This window comes from Corythoichthys intestinalis, chromosome 7 (genome assembly GCF_030265065.1).
Source record: "Corythoichthys intestinalis isolate RoL2023-P3 chromosome 7, ASM3026506v1, whole genome shotgun sequence".
Taxonomy (NCBI): Eukaryota; Metazoa; Chordata; class Actinopteri; order Syngnathiformes; family Syngnathidae; genus Corythoichthys; species Corythoichthys intestinalis.
The window spans coordinates 40,127,713-40,142,783 of record NC_080401.1 but is presented as its reverse complement, the minus strand read 5'-3'; the positions used below and the strand labels follow the sequence as shown (position 1 = coordinate 40,142,783).

Below are 15,071 nucleotides of genomic sequence, written 5' to 3'. Positions count from 1 at the left end.
CAGTCAATATCATTGACGATGTGTTCCCCTGAACAATGAGCACTGATCTAAAACAAACATAAACCCAACAGGTATTCTGCTTTGTCAGCAGATAAAAAAAAAAAATGGTGCAACAGGAGAGGAGACTTGTCGACTTGGTCCATGAAACAACTTTCTTAACTTGGCAGTTATAGAACAGCAAGCCTATCAATAACCAAAAGGCCTCTCAAGAACTTGTAAACATAACACTGTAAAATGCAAACATTTGCTAATTGCCATAGTAAGGTTTATAACTCAGTGAAGGAAAAATACGGCCTCTAGAACAGTAACAAAACTTTGCATTCTGGCAAAACAGGAGTAGAAACAAATGCACACATCCTCATCCGACACCACGCCAAAAAGAATAATAATAGGCCCGATAACATATGGTTATCGGATTTATTGGGATGACGTCATAATTCCTATTATCGGACCGATAATTATCGGACTGATAAATATCGTGCACCACTACGCCACAGGTGTTCTATGGAATTCAGGTCTGGACTCATTGCTGGCCACTTTTGAAGTCTCCATTGCTTTCCCTCAAACCGTTTTCTAGTGCTTTTTGAAGTGTGTTTTGGGTCATTGTCCTGCTGGAAGACCCATGACCACTGAGGGAGACCCAGCTTTCTCACACTGGGCCCTACATTATGGTGGAAAATGGTGCTCCTGGACATTTAGGGATGTACGTAGTTTCTATGGAGTCTACTCACATTTGTTGTCAGGGGTTTAGATATCAATGGCTATATTTTGAGGGGAATATAAATTAACTCTTGTATAAGCTGCACACAGACTACTTTTCATTGCGTCAAAGTGTCATTTTGTCGGTGTTGTCCCGTGAAAAGATATACTTAAATATCTGCAAAAATTCGAGGGGTGTACTCACTTTTGCGATACACTGTACAGTACTTTTAGCCAGCACTGTATGTATCTAAGTTGGCTACATATACAGTGGGGAGAACAAGTATTTGATACACTGCGAATGGGAAAACCCATTGGCGAATGGGAAAACCCATTGGCAGTGTATCAAATACTTGTTCTCGCCACTGTACATAATGAACCTTAATGATGAAATCCATATTTTCCATGCCGTGTAATGACGCACCACCTGACTACTCAGTTGTACGATGCCGCCTAAATTTAATTTCATTACAATATTAATAAATTAGAAGAATGTTTGTCCTCCAACAGAAAAAATATTAAAACATAAATATATTTTCTTCTCCAATATTTTTCCATTTTCAAACATTTTTGAAAAAGCTCCAGGCAGACACTAGGGCAATAACGAGCGCTAGCGCTATAAAGCCACATGAGGCTTTAGAGCCACAGGTTGCTGACCCCTGCGGTATGGTTACCAATGAAATATCACAGAGAATGTATGAACTAATTTATATCATTATATTAACTTAAAAAGATATTGATACAACAAAATTTTATTGAGGTTTTGAAAAACCATTTAACTCATTGGCTGCCATTGACAGAGATTGACAAACTGTTTTACAATGACATGACAGAAAATTTGGCATAACAAAACGTTACTGTTACTATTAAGGAAACACACCAACAAACTTATTACTGTTGGATCAGCTTTAAAATTTTTCATAATTTAACTCATTGGCTGCAATCGACAATGATAGTCGTCAAATCAATTTTGACTGAAAGCGATCGATCGCGGCCATGCCAAAATAGACGTTTAGCACAGTCAATGGCACTGAAACATGATCATCTAATGCCAGCCAAAGAAGTTAAAATGGATCTGATGTCTATCGCTGTCAATGGCTACGAGTTTATAAAATAGCCGTGAACACAAAGATGAAAAGGCAACTCATTTACAACAGACTCATTCCCATTGTTGAAAATTTTGAGTAGTCTCACATAGTAAAGCTAAACTATTCCCTTTCTCTCACCATGAAACTTAAATCAGTTACATAGGAACAATGTGTTGTGATGGAAGTCCTTTGAACCTGAGTGGAGTGATTCAAAATGGAGGAAATACACCTTTGAAGACCATACAATTAAAACGGAAGCAGAATTGATAACACCATTGATGCAGGCAAGAATTACTAACAAGAGAACGTGAGCAAGTACAAAACTATCTAAAAAATCTTATTCTACATTGAAGTTGCTTCCTCATTGGTTTGGGATCAAAATGGGTCCTGTTTCTGCTTATTGATGATAAAATAGGAACATGTTCTTAGCAAAATGGCTCTCTATTCATTAGTCTTGTAACAAATGAGGACCTGTGCCGGATTATTGATTACATTAGTTTGGTTAAAAAAAAAAAATACACACAAGAACAATGAGTCTTGAGTGATACCACCCAAACCTCTTTATTTTCATACTGCAAATCAACTGGCAACCTTTGAGAAGCACTGACTGTCCACTGAGGTTATACCGCGCATGAAATGTTCCAACTACATGGAGAATCTGAAAGATTTTTAGGTTTGGCGGGTAAAAAAAAAAAAAAATGCTGTGTATGTGTGTGTGGAAAGCAAGTTCTCACATCAAAATACAGTTGGGTCTTATCCTGCAAGTGAAGATTTCATAATTAAACACCTGCAAATTTGAAAATAAAATGAACCATGATAGAACATATGGACACACAGTAAAACCTTGGATATGATAGATCTTGAAAATGGAATAAATGTACATGTCAATTTGCAAAAACAGTTCAATTCAAAAATGCTCTGGCATGAGATGTCGTCTGAAGTCTCTTGCACGCTTCCCCACATTGTCCCTTAAAGCGGCTGTCGTCCATGGGGCTTCCAGCCAGACTTCTGTTTGGATCCCTGAACGATTTTAAAAAAAGAAACAAAAAAAAAAAACAAAGCAGGAGCAGTCGGACCTCACCTCTTACCACTGAACCGAGTGCTGTCTCAATGAGAATTCACCCCAGTTTTTGCCTCTTTTAGAGACGAGAGCAGGCCTGGAGCTCCAGACGGCTCATAATAAAAGTAAATGTGGAGACGGATAAGAAAGTTTTCTCTACGAGTTGTCAGTGGAGTTCTCATTACTGGTAGAGCTGGAGGATTGCGGGGTGGAAGAGGATGAGGAAGATGTTGAGGAAGTGGAGGAAGAGGAGGAGGTATAGTTAATCCCTGATAGTTCTGGAGGGTTAGTCGCCGTATTCTGGCCGCTCAAGCTTTTCCTGCACACTGGACACGTGTCGTGCTAGAGACAGTGAGAGAGAAAGTTGTCATTGTTCGGTACTCAAATAGGAATAGAAGAGATGCATCAACCTTGTAATGCAAATAAAGCCCCCATAAAATAAATATCTCCCCTTTCCCAGCAGAAAACCACAAAAAGGTCAATTACATGATGTATAGTTAGCTAAGGTCTCAACTCCATGAGTTTAATGCTAACAAATAACAAGAAATGCCATGGACTGAAAAACAAAATTGCAACAATATTATGGTAGTTAAACCTTTGAAAATCTTAACAAAAAAAAAAAAAAAAAAAATTGAAACGTTGGCTACATATAAATACAGAGAAAGTTAAAATACTCAGGCAAATGGTATATCTTTCATCTTTAACCTTTGGGAAAAATGAGTAATGTTCCTGCAGCTTAGTTGCATCAGTCATCTTCTGTGTGTCATCATCAGCTTTTCAGTTAACGTTTGTATGCATTTCGCTGCCTCCTCGTGGCAAAGTTGCACACACCAGTCTGTAGCATCAAATGATGCTGAATTGTATTTACAATGAACGGTATTGGAAAAAACTGACATTGCGAATTTTGGGTTTGGTGATATATATTGCGATATTAAAACTAGTAGAATTTTGACCAGATGACTTGAATAGCTTTGTTTGGGAAGACTTTGGTTGAGTACATTATATTCATACACAGTAACACCATTTAATCCAGGCTAAGGGGGCTCATCTGTGAATGATGAAGATTGTTGTATATGAAGGGATCTAGGAGGCCATGCCTCTGCACACTTGCAGCTTTATTGAAGCAAAACAAAAGTTTACGTGTTAGGGGACAAAACAAACAAACAAAAAAACGATCGCATGTCCTGCGATGGGACCATTACGCATGGCGAACGATAAAGCTAAATTTCAAACGATAAATTGTGCAGGCCTAATTTACATTACATTGAATTATGTTACTGTGTATAAAGTACATTACTGTAGAGCATTGTTTTTTCTTATTATAAACTGTAAAACAAATTGTGTGTGTTTTTTTTAAAGGGGCAGGAATTCATTTATTAAAATTTCATTTAATAGAAATTGAAAGATGATTTCATACAAGTGTTTTGAGTTCAAAGCGTAGTCCATATTCAGGCTGTAAAAATGCAAAAAAAAAAAACAACAACAAAAAAAGATTCGTACTCTGACTCTATTGCAACCATTCGATACAAAAAATTTTTGATGGGAAAAATATTTGATTCAAATTACATTAATACTAAAATTAATGTAACAAACAGCACTGAGAAACAGATGAGAAAAAAAATGAATGGATAAACAAAGACATAACAATTGTCTTAAAAAAAAAAGGCTTTGGCAGGGACTTGACTTCAGCAGCGTCGTCAGTAATTAGTAACGCGTTACTGTAATCTGATTACTTTCTTTCAGTAACAAGCAGTGTTGCTAATAACGGCGTTAGACTATAACAGTGTTACTAATGGCGTTATTTTTTTCCAGTAGTGAGTAATCTAATTGATTACTTTTCTCATCTTGGCAACGCCGTTACTGTTCTTGAGGCGGGAAAGGCGGACTCACGGATGGACTCACGGAGATGAGAGAGCAGAAGTGGGGAGGAGGCAAGGGAGTTGTAACGTCGTTGCAAACGCGATGCTAGGTGGCTCCAATAATACCTGAAATAATACCTCATAAAGAGTGTCGACCGCTGAAAACATCCAATTCAAGGAACCACTTGGAATCACAGCACAACGTGACAAAACTAGAAACAACGCGACAAAACTCGAAACAAAAGCTACAGGTAACGAGACAGCCAGTACTTTCTGATCCTGCTTGTGCTCAATCATCGGTTCAAGCTCAGTTGTTGTTGAAGCTTAGGTTTAAAGAAATTCTAATTATCCATCTTGCCTCCTCAGCTGTAGTTTTAGCTAAGCAAAGCAAACGACCTTCTCTAAGGTGCGAGAGTCACATGATCTGTTCGAAAAAATAATTTGGATCCATTATGAAATACTTTGAAGAATTCTTGTTCATTTTTGTTGTTTGTCTTATTGCTTTACAACTTTTATAGACAACATTTTAATGGCTGTATTCAATGGTCTTTATTTTAAAGGGGAAGTTGGAATTTTTGACATTAGGCTTAGTCTTTGAGTTAGCCGGGGTTTTATTAGTCGCTGGAGTGGATTTTTTAAAAATCCGTGCAATTTGTCAGTTATTTGTTAGTTTCAGAGCTCCAGAGTGGCTAAGCTAATGCGAGTCAATGGTGGTTGAAATCAACTCCTTCAACTGATCAAACCCCCGCTAACTCGAATATTAAGCCTTATGTGAAAAATTCAATAACACTGTACATGCGATGACATTTTTCTGTTGTCATTCTTATGTTGAAGACGCAAAGGGGGAAAAAAAGGCAAAAAGTAACCAATAAATTATTTTTAAATTTAGTTACTTTGATAATAAAGTAATCAGTAAAGCAACCAGATTACTTTGAGGTGGAATCAGCAATTAAATTACTTTTTCAAGTAATCTGTGACAACACTGGCCTTTAGTCAAAAATGAAGAGGAAAACACATTTTGGCAACTTCCAAATTTTAATTTGTGTTGTTTAAAATTACAATTCAAGGTTCCATTATAATATAATTATTTATTTCCATAGTTCACAGTAACTATTGTTCATAAATGAACATGTAAGACCAGCAGCACCTACTGAGGCACGTAAATATCTCTTATATTGAACCTCCTTTCTCAGTATTTAAAAGGATCTTTGATATTATATAAAAAAATGAGGGCCCACTGAGATCATGTTTCACTGTTTTGCATTTTAGATTATTATTACTTTTAAAATGAGGTTTTCATTTGATTTCCTCCTTGGGTGATATTGTCTGTAAAATCTCAGTCCACATTGTGCTCCACCAGAGCATAATATTCAATCTGATTAGTTACAGTACATTTCCAGTGTACGTGGGGGTCTCTTACCTGCTCTAGCCAGGGTACAATGCAATCATTGTGGAACATGTGATTGCACGGCAACTGCCTCACGTTTTCTCCCACACTGTAATCTTCTTTGCACACTGGACATTCCAGCCCTGAAGCTGTGAGACAAGCCACATAATATGATAACAACAGCTTAAAACGACAATAATTCTGTATAACATCTTAAGAGCTTCTAACAGGCCGTTTATGCTGACTGAGGTGATTTTAACAGCTTCACGTTGGGCTAATGCAGTGCAATTTTTAAGCAAATGGATTTTATTTAACTTTTTTGCCAAGCAGTGTAAAAGAGTGGCCATAAGGTCTATAAATTTTTTTTATTACATTACAGAAAAAGCAGTGGAAATTGCAAATCTTCAAAGAGTAAACTTTGTGAACTCTTTATATTTAAAATAGGATTTTTTTTCAACTTACCAACATGCTCCGCTGAAACTAAGACTGAAGGAAGATTTTTTATTTTATCTCTATCAGCAGGCGGAGGCCCCGTGTTCTCAAACTGGTTTAATAACTGAAATTGAGGAAAAATACATAATGAATGGGCAAACACCGCATGGAAAATTGAAATTTATAATGAACAATTTCACTGACATTGATGAGCTCAACATCCAATCCATCGGAGCTGGATTGGAGTGGATCGCCATCAATGAGTTGAACAGAAAATGACAACCAAAAATACCTGTGTTATAATAGCATCTAGCCCATTAGCACCCCATGCATAATCCATAGGATTCGAATGAAGAACGCCCCTGTGGGAAAAAAAACATCTTGCATTAAGATCAATAGGACAGTCATTTTTGTTGCGAGAAGGAATAATTCACTGTAAATGTTGTGCTTCCTGTTGAATCAGTATCACAACCTAATGTTATATTAACTAAGTTTTCACTTCATGAAGGCATAAACTACCTGGCAACAACCATCTGTGGTTGCAACTTATTCAGGCCCTAAATCTTTAGATACATACATTGCAAATGTCTAGCTAAAATGAAAAAAACTTTCGTCCTGGACATTCCATGTAAATCATTTAATAAGACTTGAATAAACAGATGTATGCCCCTTTTTACATCTCTTGGCTGCCTCTCGCATGCAACAGAATAAGAACAAGCAGTATAAAAATGTATAGTATGTTCTTAAATGCATGAAAAAAATAAATCCTTAGTTGCAACCATAAACTCTCACCAGGGTCCAACTCCAATATTTGGCATCGCAGTCGGCGCAATGATTCCATTCACTAGTTGCTGAATGATTCTGCAAACACAACGCGACAAAATGTATGAATAAGGATATTTGAAAACAAGCACGCTTCCATGTTTGCATGGCACTCACCCCTCCAAAGTCGGAACTCCATCATGTCTGCCCGGCTGCCGTCTGGAGCCGTGACGACTCCTTGGTTGCCTGGTGCTGTAGCGTTGCCGCGACGCATTCTCCCTTTCTCGCCGGCTCTCGGCGTCGCGGTTGTCTTCTGCTCCGAGTCCGGCCCCAAAGTCGAAGGCGTCATCGAAGACGCTTAGTGAGAACTGGCCGTAGCCCGACGGGAATGTAAACAAGTGCTGGTCTGTGCTCTGGAGGTAGAGATTTGGTTGCCAAATGAGAGGAATTTTACAACCTTCAACAAGTATAACAACAAGGCCGTGTTCATACTTTCTCAGATTATGTTTGTTCTGTCGTGTTTGATATCTGTAGTACAGGTTGGCTCAATATCCACTGACGACAAGACCAGTGTTAAAATCAATGCTGGTTATTGTAAAGAAATTCACAATTCAATGTTTAATGTTGATTCAGTAAGAAGTAGGAATATACGAATAATTAGAGTCCATGTTGGCATTTTTTAACGGGTATTTGTATGTCTATGTAAACACACACAACATGTCCAACTACATTTTTGAGCAGTGAAAAGTCTGAAATGTACAGACAAACTAAAGTTAAAAAAAAAAAAGTTTCAAAAAAGCACTGAAAAAACTAAGCTGATTTTTTTTTTTCATTAATTCATAAGAGTTGCGGATTTCATGATGAACTGGTGTTGGAATATTACAATGCAGCGATTAAATTGATTTTTTTTTTTTTTTTTTTTTTAAATCTACTCCTAAGTAAAAGTCTGGGGTTGGTTTAGGTCACTAGCAGCTCAATGTTACTGACTAAAATTGTTACATTACCACTACATTATTTTTTTTCTACTTGTCTATATAAACGTGTGTGTGTGTGTGTACATTACATTTAAGAACATTGTTTTTTCTTAATATCCAAGCTAGTAAAATAAAAAATGGGCCTACAGTATGCATTTAAATTGATGTTGTGCACTTCAAGTGTGAACACTAGAGGTTTTGTTGACTGTTACATCATAGAAATTTACACAGCACTGGAAGAAATCATTGCATATTGACTGACATCACAGTGTTAAGGCAGACTGGTTAAAACCCACATCATCAACGACCAAACACTGAAGTCCATCCACTTCTTTGAGGTTAGGATGAATGAGTCCACTCATTTGCTGCTATTGACGGTGAATGACGTCCAATGTATTCAAATTGAAAGACTGGCAGAGATCATTCACTGCCAGTCTTCCCAATTCAATCGCCGTCTATGGCAGCGGATGAGTTAAAGGAGACATATTGTTATTCTGATCTATTTATGTTGTTGTTGTTGTGTTTGAATATGCATAATTTTGGTTAACACTTCAAGATTGAGGTTCTTCCCATTTATGGTGTTCGTCAACGTGTGTAATTTTCTATATTGTGCGTTTAGTTGTACAGTTATTTCAATTGGAGTCTCAATATTTGAAGCAAGCAAATATTGTTGTTTTTTTTCCCCAAGAACTGTTTGTCATCTGATTAATGTCATGATCAAGGTGGACTTAATAAAATGTAGATAGCAACCTGGTATGTGGTATTGTGGGCGACCCATTTTATGAGTTTGAGAGTGTAAACTTAAGCCCCTTTCGAGACTCCTTCTAAAGTCAAGTAACGTGGCAGTCTTTAAGCGGTCCATGCTTATGTGTGCACAGAATCTGCAGGTTCACTTTATTCCAACATAGCACAGTTATTTAAAGGCTGGCAATCTAGCCAAATTTCCTGATAATTCCTGGTAGGTGTTGTTGTCTGATAATGTTCCACTTCAGATCCACAGGTTGATGATGAAAATATCATACAAAAAGATCCCATACCAAAAAACTCAACCTCATTTCCTTATTTTTCTTTATGGCAACACAGAACTAGAGCTGTCCCGATTAGTCGATGTAGTCGACGTCATCGATGGTGTAAATGCGAAGACGAACACACCATCCCATCAATGGTTAATAAAGGGTTAAAATTTAAAAATATATATGCGTGGAAAGTTGAAAATGTCGGACGTTCGGGATTCAAGCGGGGAAAGGGGTACAAAGCCAAAGAAGCGCACGAGAGTGACAAAGCATGGACTTATTTCAACGAAACAAAGGAGCAGTCGCTGTAGTGCCAAGCTTGCATACAACGGTAGCACATTGGCCGTAAATAAAAACCCGAAGCACCGTCACCCAGGTATAATTTTTGAAGACGACAGGAGACAACAAGCTGGCGGCTCGTAAATTTATGTGGGTCGTACGAAAGAATATTAGGGGCTAATGTCGGGCTAATGTAGCTGAATAAGCAGCTACGTACTTTACGTAGCGCGTTGCCGCCTCCGTTAAAATCGGCAATATTGAAACCATCTTGTGTTTTAGAATCAAGTTTTACAAATAAGAAAATCCTCCTTATTTTGCTTCATCTACATCCAATTATAATCAATACAAGAATTTATACTAATGTTTTGTCGTAGCTCCCAGCGAAGGTAAATGTATTTAAAGTTTGTAACAGCTCATAACTACATTACCCCATGTAATAATGCGACTTTTGTTTCTCGCAGCAATATTACGACTTTGATCTCTTTCTTTTAATTTTTTTGTCTCTAATACTCCATCGTAGCGCCGTACCAACGTGCATCATTAAGTTTTTTTCACGTACTTCACTCCAGTGATACGTGACATTCATCTATCTACATTTATTTATCTACTCTGCTGGTGCTCACGCTAATGCAGAGAACAATATAGACATAACACAGAAATGAGAAAGTAAGAGTTGCTGTTGGAAAAGTGAAGTCAGTGTTCTGAATCTGTTTACATTCCATTCTATTGTACTAGTTAATGCCATCAGCATTTGCTCTCATTGTTTATTTGTGATTTATTGTTATTTATGTGTTCATTTGTACTTTAATAAAGAATTTAAGTGTTCTAAAATTAATAATTGTCAACAAAAATTTCATTGCAAGATTAGTTAAAAAAAAAAAAAAAAATCATAAAAAATTATTAGACTAAAGTCTAATCGGGACAGACTAATTGGGAGAAAAATAATTATTTAAGACAGCCCTACACTGAACAACTTTTGACAAGCAGCAATCAAAGAACACAAAAATGATCAAGATGACAAATTGAAAGACAGCAAACTAACAGATGCTGGATTTTATGGCTGAGGAAAATATTGTTCAAAATTTCCAATGGAATAGCATGGAATGCGTTAGTTTTCTACCCGTAACGAGGACACCAGCTCACTCTGCATATCTGAAAGCAGCTAGTCGGGAAAGTTACAGCACACGGCCATATGTCTGATAAGACACATTCTGTGTCAATTGCGGGTCAAACTACTTGTTAATGATGCTGTATTATGTCTGAAAGTGGCTATACAGTAATGCCATCGATATATAATTTCCAACTGTGTAGTCTGGTGGTGGCTTGAAAGTGGCGGACTTTCTTCTGCTAAGTCGCGGGCAGAGAATCTCTGTTTTATGTAAATTAGCTCCACTGCTACGAAATTTACTCCAGAGACCCAACAAAAAAAGTCTACTTTCCATATGTCCCCTTTAACACAGAATGTGATGTAAGTAAAGAATGAGTTAGGAACCTCAAATGGTTGCTGGTTTTGTGGCCCGCTGGAGATGGAAGACACGGAGCCATTGTCAGCACTAGACAGGAGACAGATAGTTGACGAGTTATGTGTCGTTATATAGTTTTTTTTTTCTTTTTTTGCTTCAACCACACCAATCGAGCTTGTTTGCTTAGATTCCTATTAATGTCACAGCATATTGATTAACAGCCAATTGAATGTATCCTTAACGCTTCCACACTGCATTAATGTAGTTATGATTGTTATTTCATTACACACAATAAATGGTGGAAGACTTCAGTTGTAAGCAATTGAGAGGATACCTGATTCGGATGGTGCTAACTGTATTCAGAAAATCAAAATATTCTACATACCTTCTTTCTTCCAGCAATTCCTCAATGAACCCCGATTCACATCTTGGACAGGTGTAATCCTTAAAAAAAAAGAAAAAGAAGAAGAAAAAAAAAAAAACATTTAAAGTAATAATACAAACTTTACTTGTTAAAAATTGATTTTTGTTGTTGCTGCATCATTCAAAAAAAAAAAAAAAACATTTAAGGGTAAATGTGCCCCTTCAGTTGCACAAATGGTAGCATTCTGAATAGCAAGGCAATATAACAGCCAACATTTATCTTCCGTTCATATGGAACGTAATATTTTTGTGACATGATCCACTATCACATAATTACATGACATTAACATGAGCATCTGTTTCTTATAGGCCTGCACAATATATCGTTTGAACATCGCCATCGCAATGTGCGCATTCGCATTAGTCCCATCGCAGGACGTGCGATTGTGTGTTTTTTTTATTTATTTATTTTTTTTTAGCTAAACTTTTGGTTTTCCTCATAAAAGCAGCAATTTTGCAGAGACAAAGCTTCCTGGATCCCTTTTATACACACTAATATTCATCATTCACAGATAACTTAGCCTAGATTAATCAGTATTATATACTAGTAAATACTAGGGATGTCTCGATCTCATATTTTTGCACCAAAGTCCGAGTCACCGAGACTGAATCCCGATCTGATACCGAAAAAAAGTTTTTTTGCTTTGACGCTCACGCTGCAGAGAAAAGCCTCTCACTTACACAATGAGTTGGCACAGCACACTTCAGACTGCGCACCAAGCTTAACGATGATTAACACATTAGTGATTTGATCGTAGAGCTACCGAGGTGTCTCAGGCCAGAGCAAAGCTACAAACCTGTCAATCATCGTTAACTTTAAGTACCAAACGCCAGCTGCACTGGTGACCAAGAAAAACAGTTTGGTCACACTGCTTAGCAGTAGGGAACGAGCATGAAGCAGAAAAACATTAAACCTGATCCTTTCAATTCCGATCCTCTAAGAAATGGCGCGATCAGCCTGATTTCCGATCACGTGATCAGATCAGGACATCTGTGGTCCTAGTGAGTCAACCAAGTCTTCTCAAACAGAACAATTCAAGTAATCTAGTGAAATTTCTAGTTTTAATATCGCAAAATATATATATCGCAAACCCCCCAAAAGTCGCAAAGTCAGTTTTCCCAATGTCGTTCAGCCCTAGTTTCTAACCTTAAAAAAACGTTGCAGTAATACTCTAGTTGCTTTCAGCACCTCTGCTGGAGTTGGGGCTTGAGCTCTTAAGCATAACAAATACTTAACAAGATATTCTTAATTTTTGTGACAACTGCTTCATTTTTTAGATTACCTTTAACTTGTAGACACCTACATTTGAACTCAGGTATGTGTAAGTGCAGGAGTTTAATCAGTATTTTTTTTTTTTTTAGCACGGGAACCTGACTTACTCATTGGACGCCATTTTGACATTGTTAGAGGTCCAATCCATTTCGATTGGTTCAAATTGATTTGCTGTCATTTGCACTGGAATGATAACTCATTGCCATCCTCAATAGCAGTGGGTTAAATTCTACTTAAACACTGGATTAGAGTTATTTTTCCATCTCTGACATAAACACACTGTCTGACATATACACACTATAGACAAAAGAACCAATCCTACAACGGATGAGAGCCCTTCCCCCTCCTTTCATTTCGACTCCATTAAGTGTCCTGGCCAGCTGTATTACTGATATATTACACTGACAGGTTAAGTACCCCAACCTAATTACATCATTCTAAACCAATACAAAAAGAGTATCATATTATACCAAAAATAGGGCTCAGATTTGTCACTAAATGGTTGGTGCGAGGTATATCACAAAGATACATTTTTAATTCAAACTGTGAACTGTGTTTTTCCCAGCAATGTAGGTGTCCCCTCAACCTCTACCTCGCCTTTATGCATTCCATGTTTTCAAAACAGGTCGTCTTTTGAGTTTTAGAAAGGGAAGGGGGAATGTGCACGTACAAGGATGCTCAGGGCATTGTTAACAGGCACGTTGTTATAGTGGATTTCATTGTAGTGTCAGTTCTGCCCCACAATGTATGGGAAGCTCATATTTTGGTTTGGAAAATGCTACTTTGTGATACCTTTACTAGAACTTTTCTGCCACACCTCATATTGTATAGAATCACTGCAGCAGCATGTGAATAAGTGACAGTTCTGGAACGTGACAGCATGTAAACATTATGGACCATAAAGAATAGCACGCTTTCAACAAAGCTCACCAGCTTTATTTAGGCGTCTTAATAGAATTTACGCTATTGTTGTGAGTAAACAAGTGACGCCAACTCGCGAATATCACGCCGTTATTGGTGTTTTAGTCGTCACACTTAAAACTCGCAAACGTTCAATAATCACACAGGTTTAAACGTCAATAAAGGTCTTTTTTTTAAATTGACATTAAGATGTAACTATATTGTAGCGGTTATTTTTTGGGTGGGGGGCAAAAGGGGACGTGGCTAACTTCCTACAAATGTACATATTAAGTAACGATCCTGATTTTACATGGTACACATTATTATGAGGCGTTTTCCGTTAGCAAGAAGTTTAAAGTGTGACCTCGTAGCATTAGCATGCTAACATTCGGCCACGATGGCGAAATGGTCCTTTAAAACACGTCATAAAACACCAATTGTTTGTTGAATAACCTCGAACGTGCTGTCCCATGACGGAGTGTCGAGTGTACTTACGGGAAGGCGAGGACTTATTTCCGCGGAGCATCTGTGACAGAAGAACCGGCTAGGCCATGGATGTGCTTCGGCCATCTTTTAGCCTGTGAGGCGGAGAGGTAGACGCAAGTATGGGGAACCCAAGAGGACAATGTTTTCACCACACAAACTGGCCAAATGTTTTGAAGTGAGTTTTTTCCCTGGGCGAATAAACTCATAAATTAGCTTATTTCTGTGTCTATTTGATGGACGACCATCTTGAAAAGCTTTAACGTGAGCGTACGACTGAAGACGAATGAAGTTAGTTCATGCATATTTTATACAGATTATAATAAACCAACGCACTTTTTGTCTGTTTTTATTTATATATGTTTGTTACAGAGACAGAATTAAATGTCAAGTCAGGACAATTTGGACGTGTTATTTAGCAGCACACACTTAATGTTGCCACAAGATGGCGCTCGTGTGGATCTAGTGGAGTACAGTTTACTTGACTCACAAACTTGTACTTAATGAGTTCATAAGTATGGAAAAACGCGTTTCATTTTATTTATTTATTTTTTTATTAAGTGTCATTCACATGCCAAAAAAATAGCCTAGTAGAAAGTGATTAATGTAATAACCCTTATATGTAGTGGAAAACAGTTTTATTTCATTATCGCTGTCTGGAACGTGGTTGTTTTTTTTTCCAGCTGGATTCTTTAGTAATTTTCTCAATTATTTACTATTTAAAAGTGCTTTTCAACCCTAGAGCAATGCTTAAAAATGTGTTCTATAAAAAACAAAATAAAGTCCGGGAAATATTTTGTTAAAAATAGCAACAAATGGAAAGCAGTTGGATGGAAAAATTATGCCGTTCCCTTTTATATCTCGGTAGCATTCTTTTTAGCTATTGAATGACCAGAAGTGCAGATTTTCTGCTCGGTGTGGAGTGCCTGGTTACAAGCAGTAGGAGTTTTTTTTTTTTTTTTTTTTTTTTACAAGA

At 37.4% G+C, this 15,071-nt stretch overlaps 1 protein-coding gene across 1 annotated transcript; it reads right to left on the bottom strand.

Annotated features, from left to right (window-relative positions):
- Positions 1-4: 4 nt before the first annotated feature.
- LOC130919481 (E3 ubiquitin-protein ligase RNF126) lies at positions 5-14,465 on the bottom strand. The gene is made up of 9 exons (XM_057842238.1): positions 14,108-14,465; positions 11,402-11,460; positions 11,046-11,106; positions 7,465-7,700; positions 7,318-7,386; positions 6,818-6,887; positions 6,556-6,649; positions 6,127-6,242; positions 5-3,189 (listed from the first exon to the last, which is right to left on the bottom strand). The coding sequence occupies exons 1-9, from the start codon at positions 14,180-14,182 to the stop codon at positions 3,004-3,006; spliced, it is 966 nt and encodes a 321-aa protein (XP_057698221.1). The 5' UTR covers positions 14,183-14,465; the 3' UTR covers positions 5-3,003.
- Positions 14,466-15,071: the final 606 nt, after the last annotated feature.

Coding starts and splice junctions, on each gene's coding strand:
- LOC130919481 (XM_057842238.1), bottom strand. CDS start 14,182: ATGGCCGAAGCACATCCATGGCCTAGCCGGTTCTTCTGTCACAGATGC. Junction 11,461..14,107: donor AAATAAGTCCTCGCCTTCCC/GTAAGTACACTC, acceptor TTTTTTTTTAAG/GATTACACCTGTCCAAGATG. Junction 6,888..7,317: donor AATATTGGAGTTGGACCCTG/GTGAGAGTTTAT, acceptor TTTTTCCCACAG/GGGCGTTCTTCATTCGAATC.